The following is a 15,559-nucleotide window of genomic DNA, read 5'->3' as shown; positions in this document are numbered from 1 at the left end:
AGAGAGAAGAGCAACAATTAGGAATAAGAGAAAAAAATCCAAAAAACAAAAAAGAGAAAGAAAGAGTGTTCAAAGCAAAGGAGCACATGAAAGAGAAGAAGCAAGAAAGAGGAAAATAGGGAATGCCATATTTTGGCCTAGTAATATGAAGGAATATAATGTGTTTAAATGACTACAAATGATTGTAAATTTTGAGTCAAATATAATAGAGATGCTATTTCAAAAATTGTTGTCTTTCTTGGACTGTGTGCACTCTTGTGAATGGCGATCTTTTTCTAAGTTTGATGCTCAAGAGGGGTTTTTTTTGTCTATGAACATTTGGGTATTTTATGAGTTGTTGTTGTGCGATTAGAACCACTGTAGTGTTGATTTCTACTAGTCTTGCAACTTCAAACTATATTTTTGCAACATAGTTTTTGTTCTTATAGATTCTATCTCTTATTTGTAGCATCTTTTATATTCTTGTAGTAGCAAACTATGTGTTTGCCACATAATTTATGTTACTACAACATAGTTCTGGTCCTTGTATCTTATGTTTGAGTCTCTTCAACTAAATATTTGGCACTGCAACATGAGTTTCAAGCCTCTCCAACACTTGCTAGCTCTAATTTGGGCAAATTTTAGGCACCGACAACGGAGTGGTGCCATCATTTTGCTAATTTTGTGTAAGTATGGAAATTAATAACGTGTTGCCAAACACTATTAATTATGCTCCAAGTTTGGTGTTTGGGAGTATAGAATTTATTATGAGATAAATTTGTAGGTTTATTTTTGTTACCACAAAGTTGTGAAATTCTCCAACATGTTCCAAGATCTTCATTATGAAAAAGAGCACTCTAAGATGAGGAATGAAGGAAAGAGTTTAGGTTTAAAGGTTAATGGCTCTAGCACCCAAGGATCTTTCTTTAAGGACAAGACATCAAATTTGGTGTGTACTTAATCTTTGAATAAAGGGAAGATGTTGGATTCCATAGAAGGGGGCTGCGAGGTTAGGAGACCCCCATGTAAGCAAAAAATAGAACCAAAATTTATGATTAATAATCCTTTGGTCATGATGAGTACTTCTTAAAAAAAAGGCAGGTCAACCCAATATGGTCATTTTCCTCTTTAGAGCCTTTTGGAGAGGATTGGATTCAAACCATTTTGACTATTTAATTGGTGTCCCTCTTTTGTAGTTTTGATATTTTTATAGTTTAATGTTTATTTATTTTTTGGGCCCTTTTTAGGTTCATTCCATGCTGGTTGTTTGTCTTTTTTATGCTTGCCCATTTGGTTGTTGGTCTTTTTTAGGCTCGTTCCTTTGTTAGTCATTGGACCTTGTTGATGCTCATGTTGTAAAAGGTTTTGGGGTCTTTTCAAAACCCATTTTTGGTTCATAAATTCAGTCAGAAGCACTTATCTTAATAAAAATATTATACTTAATAAATTTTATACATTTTGTATTATACATTTTGTATCATTTTTCATCTAATGAAAGATTTAACTATAGAAAAATTCTCTCTAAAACAATTTTTTTTCTTTAATAATAGTTTTCTTCAACACAACCATTAAACTTTGGAGTCTAATTACTAATTTATTTTATATGTCAATTTTTTAGCAAAGGTGAATCTAGATTAAGTTTTTGGACTAGTAAATTTTATTAACTTTTAAACTATGATCCAGAAGATTCAAATCAAACATCGCATGGAAATATTCCCACATAAAGAAGATTGACCATGTGATTGCCATATAGCATTTCAAAAAGCTCACTAAATCAACCTTAGTCTATAAAGGTAAATATGCTCACCCAATCCCACTTACTACATATAAAGATTTAAATAAATGGGAGGTATGAATTATATTTGAACCCACACTCAAAATGTGAGGTCACTAAAAAGCATTGATGTTTAAAACTCATATTCAATATATGAATGAATAACTTTTAACATTCACAAGGCTATATGAAACAATCAACAATACCATTTTTTTCATCTACATATCAATCCTTTTCCTATTCAAGGAGATGACGAGCACCCCCAACTTCTAAATAGTCTCAATAAATAAACTGTACCAAGAAACAATTGACATGATATTGGTATATTTGTCTTTGATGTCATTGAAAGCATCACACTCCATAATAAAGTGTTTATCTGATTTCATTGCTTTGATATTGCAAAACATTACACACCCTTTCTTCTCATGCTTCTTTAGGTCTTTTCCAATATCCTATTTCACATCGAAGTTGATGAGAGTCAGTTCTTAGTTGAGCAATCAAAATCTTGACTCTCCACATAATACTAGCCGCTATGTCCACTTTTTGCTAATGTTCACACATGGGTGGAACTCCTTGATAATATTTATTCTTTCTCCCTAACACTTCACCCCATATTTGTTTGAGAAACTTATAACTGAAAAACCTTTTGTCTCTTTGCTATTTGTGGGGCATGCATTAAATAAATATTCCATTTTCTCATTCATTTGATATTTTGCTTCATCCAAAGTCTTCTTTCTTTGACTTAAAATATCATCCAAGACAACCTTAGACCATCAAACTACTTCCATTTGTTCACTTCTTTTTAAATATCTTAGAGACACACCACAACAATTGACTCAATAAAAAATTCCCTATTTCACTCTATATAATCTTATAAGAAACTAAACTTTTTTATTTTACCACTAAATCTTTTATACAATTATTATTCAATACAATGCTGTTCTAATCATAAATACAAGTATCATTATCTTTGAACTCACATGTAAGACATAATCTTATAAGAAATGGACTTGTAATCAAGCGTGCAATGCTATTCTCATCATAATTACGAGTCTGAATACAGGTATGGAAATTTATCATGTCTGGGTTGCAGAGCACAGATTTTCAGCTTTAGTTTGAGCTGTGACATTAGATGATTGGGCGCGTATGATATTTTTTCCTTTACCTGGAGACGTGGTTGGGGTCAGGCCTGGAATTTGCCGGCCCCTGCCTGTCATGAATTTTTTTATGACGGTTTAATAATTTAAATGCTTTTCATTTTACGTTTTTCAAAAATGTTAAGTGTCAATTTTTTTTAATTTGTGAATAGTTTATTTTAAGTTTTTTATTCAATTGAAGTGAAAAGAAATAATTCCATCAAAAAAATGTAAAAATTTAAAAAACAATGATAAATTAGTAATGCACTAAAAAAATCTTAAATTTACTCGTAAGTTTCTAAATTCAACCCAAAAATCTTGTTTATTATAAAAATAGAAATCATTTTAGATTTTTTTATTACAATATTTTAAAAAAGCAGAAATAATTATATCTTATCATTTCAATTGTTAGAAGTTTCTATATTGATATTTAAGACAATCTTTAAAAAATATTAAAAAATAAATTGACAAAGTTTCTAAATTTATATAAGAAAAAACATGCTAAACATTCATATAAAAATAATATAAAATTAGAAACAATTATATCTTAATCCTACCATTTTAAAATATTCTAAATAAATTCATATATTTATAATAAACATTGTAAAATAATATATATCAATATATATGATCTATTATAATATTTTACGGCTTATTAATAATTTTAAGTGTCATATATACGGTTTGTGAAAAAAATAGCATGTCAATGCATACGTTCTACTAATTTTTTACGCTGTCAAATACGGTTCAAAAGTGGGAAAACGGCCATTTTGCCTGTCAAATTCCAGGCCTGGTTGGGGTGATTCTTCTTGCAATCAGGTATAATCTTTGCTTCATAAGAATTGTCTTTCTTTCCACTACCAATATATACCCTCCTTTTGAACTTTTTATTTGTAGCCGTAAGCAATGCGTTGAATATCCTAGGTAGGGTGGGTTAACATTTCAGCGTTCCATATCAGTTCGGTGTTAAATTATTTTTGCACGTTTGTGCGTGCAGCAAATGCCATCCTCCTCCTGTTGGCGTGCCCAAGCGTCTTGCAAATTTCTCATAATAATGTTGTACAATACATTCTACAGTGAGGACTCTTCCAAGAGGTCAAATGGAGGATGTTACGCAGTAGCCAACAAACATGAAATTTGTATAAACAATATGAAATTACCAACGATAAGGAAACATTTCTTACCTCAATGCGTGTGCAGCAAAATGATCTTTTCTGCTAAGGAGCCTTCACCCAAGAAGGCATGCTTTTCCGACACAAGTATTTGTATCTGTTGAGGTGAAATGAAGCTCGTTACCAGCCAAAGTGTAAGAAAAATGTGAAATATCTCTGCAACATGTAAACGGAGTTTCCCTTTTACAAAATTATGCTGTGGAAATTAGCAAATTTCAAATGAAAAGTCAATAAAAACATAGAACAATCATAATACACAATTAGCTCATTGACATGATAGTAGAATTTGATTACCTACAAGGTGAGGGAGTGGTATCATGCCTTTACAGGATGATTTGGAAATCAGAAATGCCAAAAATGAAAATGTTGTAGGTGATGTTGGAAATCTGATTTATTCTGAATGGTGCCAAGACCGACTTGTATTGCAGACATTCTTTGAATCCTGCCATCCATATAGAGAGAGCCCCAGTGATAGAGGTAAACTCTCGAGATGGATCAGGTATGGGAAGATATTAAGGGTGCAATTTCTGCCTCTCCCATGTACATGCAATAGTCTAGAGTCTAGACTCTACACCTTATTGAGAAGGTCAACGGTCATCTATATTTAGATGGTGCTAATCCATGTAATTGGCTAATAAAAGCTTATTGAGCTTTTGACATATATCCAAATTAGAAACTGAGCTGGAAAATTCAATTGTATACTCGAGGATGCTTCGTTACCACTATCTTTACCCAAGGTTGTTGTCGTTTGTGATTCTTTATGCTGTTAAACATGCAATCATGCAAGCTATCAAGCTTAAAGCAGCTGGTACCAGCAACTTATTCAACAATGGCGGACTTGGATCAACACTTAGATCTTTAGGAGAGAAAGGTGGCTTACTTTTCTCCCTATCCTTATCTTTTTCCAATTTTTGTGATTCAAATGGAGTTTCTCCACTTCCAATCCTTCTTCTAATTGGAGTTGCAGTGGTTGCATTTCCTCCTATAGTAGTTCTTCAATTTTCCCAGCCTGTTCTGCAGGCTCATTTTTTACGTGAACAGTGGATCGTGGTAAGGCCTCGGGGTTTTCATCGGTAGTTGACTTAACTACTTGCCGTAATGATTTTGTCCTTGGAAGTTTCTCGTGGACTTGAAGGTTTTTTTGTGGTGTTCAGGAACCTGGAATATCATATTGAGCTTCTAGAATGATTTTAGTGAGTGATTTTCCTGCTGCTTTGGTTCCTACCTTGGTTTATGTGCATCGCTTGAAGTAGCTGCTTTTTGTAAACTTGTCCTTTCTTGAACTTCTCTTGCCAATGAGCCATTACCTTTGGCTCCTCTTCCATCGCAATTCTGTGTTGTAGTATTATTGGAGTTTCATAAAGAATTGCCCTAGCATTCTCCTGCACTGGACCTGTCAAGACGTGTTTATAGGAGCATGAAGCTTTCTGGACTAGTAATTAGCGACCTTTTGTAGAGCTATTTTTTACCAATATTTTTATGATGCTTCCAATGGCCCATTTCCTACCTCAACAATGAGTTTTTGTGGCTTATTTACTGTCTTGAGAGGAATCGTGTCATAAATTTCTCACTCAGGTTCCTTTTGGATTTTAGAGACATCCAGTGCACATTTGTGGAACATTTATTATTAAAGAATCATATACAATTGCTTGCTGTGATATCTGGTTATGGAGATGTTGATAACCTTCCCCTTCGACTAACTGGGGAAGGGTTTGGGTGTGAGTGGAACTATTGGGCGGTGGTATTTCTTCTTCTTTAACTGGGACATGAGGAGTTTTTTCTTCTCCCTCTTTATCAAGTAGTTCCTCTATTTTAACCTGTTGCAAATATGGTATATCAATGGAGACATCTATATTCTTACACCCATCAACTCTGGAATATCAATTGCTTCGATTGCAGGAATGTATGTTGGGGTTATTCAAATCAACCATATTCATCTTCATCTTTTCTCGGAAATCCATCGAGCCCCTGGAGCAGCAGTTATTAAAAAAGGTTCAATGAAGGGACAATCTTGGAACTACTCAGATAAAAACTTGAAATAATGCCAGCTAGACTAAGGTCTGCAACTACTCTCTGTGTATGTATGCCTGCATGTGTGCGGTGTTTGTTTGTGAACTCTGCAGACAAAGGAAACAAAACTGTGTCATATACCAATTGATTTACTATTGTCTCCAAAATGCATCATGCCATCACCAGAACACTGTGGAACGTGGAAGAAAATGGATTAAGGGTAAATATGAAATATCTGCCTAATAATATTCAATTAATTTTCCCTGAATCACCTAGAAAAATTTTGATGACTCTTATTAATTTATTTCTCTTGCTAGGATAACTTAAATGATAAAACCAAGCTAACCCTTCTCCATCCCAATAACCAATTATTTTGCTTAGATAGAAGGCTATTAAATATATGTTATTAAACAATTCCATGCAAGGCAATTTTAATGCATTATGAAATTTATGCATGAAATTTTCTTCAAATAAATTATTTTAAACATTTTTGGACTTTGGTGTGAACTGCCACCCTCTCTCTTTGTGACTATACGGTGAATTAAATCTGTTTCTTTTCAAAGGAAATGCTCTCAAAAACAGTCAACTAGGAATAAAATGATGGTGAATAGTGTGAGGCCATCTATTATTGAATTATCAGAAATGCCAGTGTGTGTTTCATGTAGCTAATTATGACCATCAACTCGTGATATGCTGAAAAGCTAATGCAACAGAGCAACCTAATAAGGTGGTATATTTTGGGAGCAACAACTGCTTTACTGGATCTGAATTTGAAGAAATACTTACATCCTTGGGAGTAGAAGAAGGTATCTCTTTGTTGCCTTCTGTTTCCAACCATTCGGCATGCACAAGGTTTGACTTCTTTTTGTATTTATTTCATTTTATTCTTTCTCTTCCTTCTCTTCTGGTTTTTGTTGGACTGGCTTACCTCAACAGCGGGTTGTTACTTTTTCTTTGGAGTTTCAGTATTTTCTTCAATTGGAAATCCAGAAATATTTGGTGAAAGCTCTTTTCAAATATTCAGCAAAGTGATTTTCTCAGGTTATGTAACTAATTTATCTTGATCTTCTCTCACCTCTGGCAAGCTTCGGGTATCCATGGTAACATCCACCTTTTCAGATTCAGCAGAAGTGGCTTCTTTTAAAATGGCAGTGAGAGCTTCTGCTCTCTGTACTGTTAGTTTAATTCAATTATCTGGAAACTCACCTTTCCAATGGAAATTGAACTTTGGGCTCACTTCCGAGGCATTGCCTCAACTGGCATTCAGCACTGGACTTTTCCATCTATGAAATGTTACGCAGTTGGAGTGCTGACTGGAAGTTCTTCAGATTGACCAGAGATGTCTCCATCTTGTACTGGAAATTTATTGAATTCCTGTAGCAGTCATGTATACAAGTGATTGAGAAGAACACCTGAAATTATACAAGTTAGGCTAGCAGCTATTATATATTTTTTAAATTTCATGGGCAGGGAAATAAATTTTTTGTTATTCAAATTGAGTCATATAATTTCTACTCATCAAACTAGAGATTGCAGTACCAAAATTTAATTTAATCTATCTTGTTAACCCTAAGATAATGCAGTATGAATACACCTTTACAGGCATGCGAATGGATAGATGCTTATACACCCAAAAGGATACGTGAACACACACATGATCACACATGCAGAAAATGCCTGTATGGATAAACAAACACATGCACACACACCGCTGTATGTATAGATGAACACACTCTCATGTGGCTTTATGCATAAACACACACATTCTTCCAAGTTTGTTTATCCTTTATCAATTGTGTATTCTACAGCAGCAAAACCTTTCAGAGATCAGCAAGTGCCATTTGATGCTTGGATTGTAGAACTCGAAACTGTATACCAATGCAAATTCAAGCAAAACCTTAGCTCAATATGATCATATGGTTTTTAATTGGAATGTGTTTGTAATCGGTAAGGGACCTTGGGAGTTCTAATATGACTAATGGGACTGCAGTATGAAAAAATCACAAAGGCATTGAACACTGACATTGGAAATTTGATCCATGGTTTTTGCACCTGACAAAAAGCTTTGAACTTCCTATACTTTAATTAAGAGATTTACGATTACACATTATGAAGGCCATATTGACCTTAAACAAAAGAAAATTTGTCTTAAAGTAATTAATGGGATATAAATCATTGTCCAATAATAATGATAGGCTTTGTAGCTGTCATAAAAAAAACCTTTGAGGCTTTAGAGAGCGGCTTATGAGTTTTGGAAAAACAAAAAACAGAAAGAAAACTGAAGATGAAAATTTAGAGAAACCTTTGGGAAAACCAAATAGAATACAGCGTTCCTTCTATGCAATGTAATCCTTCTTTTTTTTTCTCTTTTCCTATGCTGTGTAGTGAGGGATAATGTTGAGACATCTAGTAAAGCTCTTGTACACACAAACAACCTTTATTTTTTTCCTTCTGTTATGAAACATACTTTTATCTAGTTTTAAAGATAAATACACATCTTATTCATTTTAGTTAGATGTTTTTTCAGTATAGTTTTGAAAAATGGGTAGTGAGAAAGAGATTGGCGTGTACCTCCAACAACTTTAAAAGTGATTTCAGATCCATTGCATTTGAAATGCTTCTCTTCTATTAGTTTTATTGTTAACAAATATTTTCTCTCTTAAATTGAATAAATCAAGCTCACATTTAGCTCCCATCACAACTTTCCCCAGTTGTAATATAACTTGAAGTCTCCTTGGCACTATTAGGTACACTTCATTAAATAACCAATCGCCTTTAATTTTCTTTCTTTTCAAAGTAATTGCTGTACCATTCTCAAATTCGAAATCTTTTAGACTTGTCTGAATCAATTCCACAAAAGTCTTATTGTATTAACTATACAAAAATGGGTTATGCTTCTTAAAATGTGGTGCAATCAAAAAAGTGGAAAATTGTCAGGTGTTGCTGATGAGAACTGAAATATATTTTTCATTGAAATGTGCCGAAGCAATGATCCTGTTTATTTAACCCAGCTCTTATCATCTCTGAACTTTTTCACTGTTTTGACGAGTACAAAAATGAAAACCAAACCAAAACCTGCAGAAACCAGTAGCTTCAGTAATGGATTTGGATTAGAATCATCATTACTTGCATCTTCTGAACCATCAGAAGATGGTGATGGTGGCTCTTTCTCTTCTTTTTTTTGCACTGGACTTACTATTTGTATTTCCTCCTCCTGCATTGGTGTTGCTTCTTGTTCCCTCTCTGATGGTTCAGGGCCTTGTTGTACCTCCTTGGGAGTTTCAGGAAGCTCAAATTCAGCTTGTTCCTGTACCAGAACAGGACCTCCTAAGACAATCTCAGGTGGTTTGATCTTCTTCTCTTCTTCAGGCAGTGGTTGGACTGGTTCATCTGTAACCTGAATAGTGGATGATTGCATCTTGTTGGGAGTTTTGGGAGAAACTGGGTGAGGAGCAGATTTTTCCTGCACTGATTTTGGTGCTTCTGTTATGACTTTAGGTGGGGTAATGTCCATTTTTGTGGGTGGAGAGTCTTTTGGACTATTTGGTCTGGAAACTTCTTTAATGATGTCAGGGGAGTAGATCTCCTCTTGCTTGGACTTCTTTCTTGCTTTCTTTTCTTCAAAAAAGTCCCTTGGAGCTGCTACATCTTTCAAAGGTGCTCTTTCTTTATCTTCTCGTTGCATTCCTTCTATAGGCCTAATGTCTTGTATCGCAACTATAGGCTGTTCCAAATCTAGTGGAGTCTCGTGTGGACATGGCTCAACACTTTCCCGCACTTGACTTGTGGGCTCTTTGTGCACATGAGGAAATTCTAGTGGGCATTCTTCTGGAATATCAGATGGAGCTTCTAGGACAATTTTCACGGGAATGACATCCTTCTGTTTTGGCTTCTTTTCTTCTTCATATGCATCACTCAAAGTGGTTTCTTCTTCTAAATGTGTTTTCTTTTGAACTTCTCTTTCTGCTGATATTGACTCCTCGACCTCACTTCTGTGTGGTTGCAATTTTATTGGAGTTTCAGGAACAACTGGCTTAGCAATCTCTTGAACTGGACTTGTGTCAAATTGCTTTTTCGGGACGTCAATGATATCTGGTGGACACTCTTTAGAACCATATGATGTGGGTGTTTTTGAGACAATTTCAGGTGAAGTAATCTCCTTCTGTGTTGTCTCCTCTTTTTCTGCTTCATTTATTGGCTCAACTTTGACTTTGATGTTGGGTTGTTGTAATTCCTTTGGAGTTTCTGAAGGTGGCTGATTACTTGTCTGTATTGGCTCCATTTGTACATTTTCTTTTTGGGCTTCAATGAATTTTTCTGGAGATTCTTGTGCAGTATTAGGCATAGGAGATTTTGAGACAACTCTAGGTTGGTTTATTTCCTGTTCAGTTGATTTTTTCTGTTCTAGTTGAACTGTTTCTGCTGCAGTTTCTGTAGATGTGCTCATAGGCTTCTTCATATCCTCACCTATGTATGGTACTCGAGCTTCATCTTGGGGGCTTTGTCTCAAAGAATATTCACTGATTGAATGTTCCTCTTGAAGTTTAGGAATTTTCACTTCATATTCTTTCGGAACATCAGTTGTGGGAGCTTCCAAGATGATTTCAGGCAAAACTATTTGCTTATGTTCTTCTGCTTGTTGGACTGGCTTATCTTCAACCTCAGTAGTGAGCCTTTGCTGCTGCTTTGGAGTTTGGAGAGGCGTAAGCTTAGGTTCTTTCTTCATTGGACTTGCCTCTACAATTTCTTCCTGGACTTTGTGAATTCTTGGAAGACATTCTTCTGGATTATCTACTGTAGGAGGTTCTGGAATGATTTCAGGTATGTTGATTTCCTCACATTCTGATTCCTCCTCTGCATACCATTTTTTGAGTGTGGTGCTTGAAGGTTCTTCCCCTTTATCAAGTGGTTCTGGTTCTGTAAGCTCTGGGAAGCATGGAATCTCCACGGAGACACGCATTTTCTCAGTTTCTGCATACAGAGGTGACTCTTTCATAGTAGTTGGATTTTCCACTGCTTGTACTGGTGGCTTAACTGTTTCCACTGCAGTTTCTCTAGATGTCTGCATAGGCTCCTTCATATCATCAGCATTGTTTGGAACATGAGCTTCATCCATGCATTGTCTCAAGGAACATTCACTGATTGACAGTTCCTCTTGAACTTCAGGGCTTTTTGCTTGACATTCCTGTGGAATATCAGTTGTGGGAGCTTTTGCAATGATTTCAGGTGAATAAATTGTCTTTGGTTCACCTTCTGGTTTGATTGGCATATCTTTGATCTCAATAGTTTGTTTTTGCAGCTGCTTTGGAGTTTGGAGAGGTGTGGGTTTAAGCTCTTCCTTCATTTGACTTGCCTCTACAATTTCTTCCTGGACCTTGTGAATGTTTGGGCCACATTCTTCTGGATTATCTGGTGTAGGGGGTTCTGGAATGATTTTAGGTATGTTGATTTCTTTGTGTTCTGATTCCTTGTCTGCAATTCTGTTTACGAGTGTATTGCTTGAAGTAGTTTCTTGTCCTAAAGTTATCTTCCTGTCATATTCTTGTGATGCTTCTGGCAGCGCATCTCCAACCTCAACAATAGGCTTGTGTGGCTTATATTCTGTCTTAGGAGTTGTGTCATAAATTTCTTTCTCGGCTTCTTTTTGGACTTCAGAAACATCTGATGGACACTGTGCTGAATCATTTATTATTGAAGCATCAAATACAAGTGCAGGCAATGTAATATTGAGTTCTGGAGGTACTGGAAAATCTTCCTCTTTGATTTGTCCAGGGGTGTGACTAGGAAAATTCAAGGATGGTGTTTCTGAATCTCTGACGGGAACATGAGAAGGTTCTTCTCTTTTATCAAATAGCTTCCCTCTTGTAATCTCTGGTAAGCATGGGAGCTCCACAGGTACATGCCTCTTCTCAGATTCTGCTAAAAGTGGCACTTCTGTAACCGCAGTGGGAGTTCCTACTGTTTGGACTGGAATCTTAACTGTTTTCTCTTCAGCTTCTCTAGATGTGCTCATAGGGTCCTTCATATCCTTAGCTTTGCATGGAACTTGAGCTTCGTCCTGGGGGGATTTTTTCAAGTTATATTCAGTAACTGATGGTTCCATCATCTTTGGAATATCAACTGCTTCGATTGGAGGTTTATATGGTGTGGGTTCTTCAAGTCGAACATATCTACCTTCATCTTGTCTTGGAAATTCGTTAAGCCCCTCCAGCAGCTGCTGTACAAAAAAGATTGAATGAGAAGATAAACTACTCTGAAGATGAAAACTTGAAGTTATGACAATTAAAATAAGCTCTACAACTACCATATATTCTTGACTAAGGCCAACAACTAATCTCTGTCAAGATATTCTGCAAATAAAAGAAATATATGTCTTATCAAATTCAAGGCCTACAACTAATCTCTGTAGAGATGTTCTACAGATAAAAGAAATATATATGTCTTATCAATCTTATTATTTTGTGGATAAAATAAGAATGGTTGTTATACCAATTGCATGAATCAGCAAATGAGGGCATTATCAGAGAATGTTTTTATACTTTCATATTCTCCACTTATAATTTTTAGATCTAAAGCCTCTTTATCCTAGCATCTGTGTGAGGACCTGTTGTGACCTTATTCACACATCGCCCCATTGCAAATGGGGACCCTCCTTTTTTCCTGCTTTCTAGGATTTTTGTTAGAGCCTTGTGACGTTCTGTTGACGTGTATTTTGTACACAATCAAACACAGAATAAAATACCCAAGGGTACCTTATCCTCTCTTGAATAAAGCCTCTGATTGCTGAAGATAACGCGGAAAAGGATCAATCAGGATGATTCCAAGGTTCTTGTATGTAGGGTCTCTACGTGTGGATAAGCTCTTTGTGGTATGATGTGATTTGCTGGAATCACAAGGGGACTTACATTTGATGCCTGAACTTTTGATTTGCTTTGAATATTGCTGGAACACAGGATTTTCACTAGCTTAGATTTGAAAAAAGGAAAAAAGACGAGGGCGAGGAAAGGATCTAATCCTAACACTAAGAATGTAGGAGCAATGATTGATCTTTGATGAAACTCTAACTAGGTCTTGTTTTGACATCGCAGGACCATCTCCACAAGGCTAGTGCGATCTTCGAAGGAAAGCTTTATGATGTTCAAATCATCACTGCAGGCATAGACACCATCAGGTTGATGCATATCGATGAAGAAGCGACAATTGAAGTTAAGCTTAAGCTGAATGATTCCAGTTGACTACGCAAGGCAAGTCTGCAATCAACAAACTGCTAGTAGTATGGATATACGAATTTCACCATCAATCAAGCACATTACTTCCACTCATCTAATAACATGAAATCAAATATGAGAAGTATAAAGACCATGCAAATTGTCGAATCGACCCATAAATTTCATCATTTCTTCAATGAAGTTACAAGTCTTTTACAACAACCTCTTGGCAACAATCTTTGCCTTCTCTCTCTACTCTACTCTAATTGCTATTCTAATCACCTTCTAACTACTCTCTATTCACTAACTAACTCTAACTCTTTCTAATTAGCTTTTACAAATGAAATGCCAGGGCTAATATAGTGCCCTCAATACAATTCGATGGCTTAGATCAATTCGAGATCAATGGCTAAGATTCAACAATGAAAACCCTAATTAGGGTTTGTTACAACCATTACATAACATTTAATGCTTGACCAATGATAAAATTGTATTGCTTGGACACATGTCCTCTCTGGAAAAATCGACCAATGGATAGCCGGGGTAGGTACACCAGAGTTTGTGCCACCTTCCATGAGTTAGGTACATCGAATCTGGGCATGCTGAGGTGGACCACACTGACTGGATGAGCGATGACTAGGATGCCACCTCATTTGACACTTGGAACTTGGTAGATATTCAACTTGATGTTGTTGAGAAGCTAGCTTTAATTAATTCTTCTGGAACTATCTGCTTCTTCAACGAACCCTTTGCTTTGACTTCTTGTGTCCTTGATTTGCAGGATGATGATGTACCTCGCCTTGGAACGCTGGATTGGGGAAGTCGCCCTTGATGAAGTTAGTCCAAAGAAGGCCGTCCTTGTCGATGCTAGGCTGGATCGAAGAAGGTCGTCCTTGTCCTTGCTTGATCGTCCTTGATCTGGCTTGATTTTCCAACTCCGGGATCTCCATTTGATGCCTACACAACATTTCAAAATTAGTAATATATCTTGAAATCTAAAAATTAAACTTTAAAAGGAAGATTCAAGATTTTAATTAGGAAACTTCATGATAAATCTTGAGTTATCATTTCCTAATTTAGGATTTTCAAAGCAAAATTTAAATCTTCAAAAATGGTACCAAGGTGATTACGCCATACCTCCACTTGACAACTAAATCTAAGAAAAGATGCAAAGTTAAGCAAGTTTGCTAAGCAAAATGTGGATCGAAGTCTTCAAAATGTGCTTCTTCTATCAACTTCACCACCTCTAGCCTTCAACGCCTTGAGGAAAATTCGCTCCACCTCTAGCCTTCAACAAAGATCGCTCCTTCCTGGACCAGATTTCGCACTCCTTTATTGCTCCTTCAAAAGCGCACTTGGACAAATGATTGAATGATGGATTAACATGCTCAACACACCCCTCCTATATAGGCGCTCATCTTGATAATTGCCCCTAGGCCGACTTGAAAAATAGGCCCAAAAACAAATAAAATTTAGTAAAAGAGGGGGCCGACCTTGCAAAATAATTGAGAATTTAAATCCATGCGCTCCAATTTGATTTTATTTAAATTAATAATTAATTAATTAATGCCTTCGTCTTTAATTAATTCGATTTTTTAAAGGCAAAAATAATTAATTAAATACTCATGCGCAATTTTTTAAATGCTATTTAATTAAATTTATCGATTTTTAGCATTTAATAAAATTCAAAAAAAATGTTTTAGCGCCAAAATTTGGAGAGGTGGAAAGATACAAACCATATCGCTCTGGTCCCTGACTGAGGGACAGGAGCGAATTATCATCTTAGCCTTGATTCTTTTGCCTTTGACGTTCAAAACCATCATCTCCACGTTGAAACTGGCATTTTTGTTAGGAACCTCGAGCTTGATCGACTTGATTTTGTGGACGAATGCCTTTTAAGGTTGAAATCGCCCTGGTCCCTTGGTGAGGGACAGGAGCGAACCTTATGTTTTCTCCTTGACCTTTGTCTCTTCGATCGCCAGTCTTCATCATGAGGCAAGCAACAACGTCATTCCTCCATTCCACGCTTATTTTATTCGTCCTTAACAAGGCATAGTTGATGTTTGAAGGATTTTCGCCCTGGTCCCTTGGTGAGGGACAGGAGCGATTCTTGGTATCCTGGGCTCATCTTTGTTTCTATCAACTTGCAATCGCCTTCACAATGTAAAACGGTGTCCTTTGATCCCTCTTGAACACTTGAAACGTGATTATCATTCAAAACTTAAGCATGTTTAGAAATTCCGCTCTGGTCCCTGACTGAGGGACAGGAGCGAATTTGAG

General features: G+C 36.1%; 1 protein-coding gene and 1 long non-coding RNA gene across 5 annotated transcripts in view; one reads left to right on the top strand and one right to left on the bottom strand.

The window, feature by feature from the left end:
- Window positions 1–3,687: 3,687 nt before the first annotated feature.
- Window positions 3,688–15,559, top strand: part of LOC131078367 (uncharacterized) — a 59,218-nt gene continuing 47,346 nt past the window's right edge. Inside the window, exon 1 of the long non-coding RNA XR_009371811.1 lies at window positions 3,688–3,708. This is a non-coding gene — a long non-coding RNA (uncharacterized LOC131078367). The remainder of the gene's footprint in view (window positions 3,709–15,559) is intronic.
- Window positions 8,570–15,559, bottom strand: part of LOC131078366 (uncharacterized) — a 59,537-nt gene continuing 52,547 nt past the window's right edge. Inside the window, exon 12 of one of the 4 annotated variants that reach the window (XM_058016040.2) lies at window positions 8,570–12,288. In XM_058016040.2, coding sequence (XP_057872023.2) covers window positions 9,070–12,288 — 3,219 coding nt within the window. In that variant the 3' untranslated portion in view covers window positions 8,570–9,069. The remainder of the gene's footprint in view (window positions 12,289–15,559) is intronic. The other 3 variants (XM_058016041.2, XM_058016042.2, XM_058016043.2) reach the window with 3 other exon arrangements.

The sequence above is a fragment of the Cryptomeria japonica genome, chromosome 3 (genome assembly GCF_030272615.1).
Source record: "Cryptomeria japonica chromosome 3, Sugi_1.0, whole genome shotgun sequence".
Classification (NCBI taxonomy): Eukaryota; Viridiplantae; Streptophyta; class Pinopsida; order Cupressales; family Cupressaceae; genus Cryptomeria; species Cryptomeria japonica.
The sequence above is the reverse complement of the archived record's forward strand: the minus strand, read 5'-3'. Positions and strand labels throughout refer to the sequence as shown.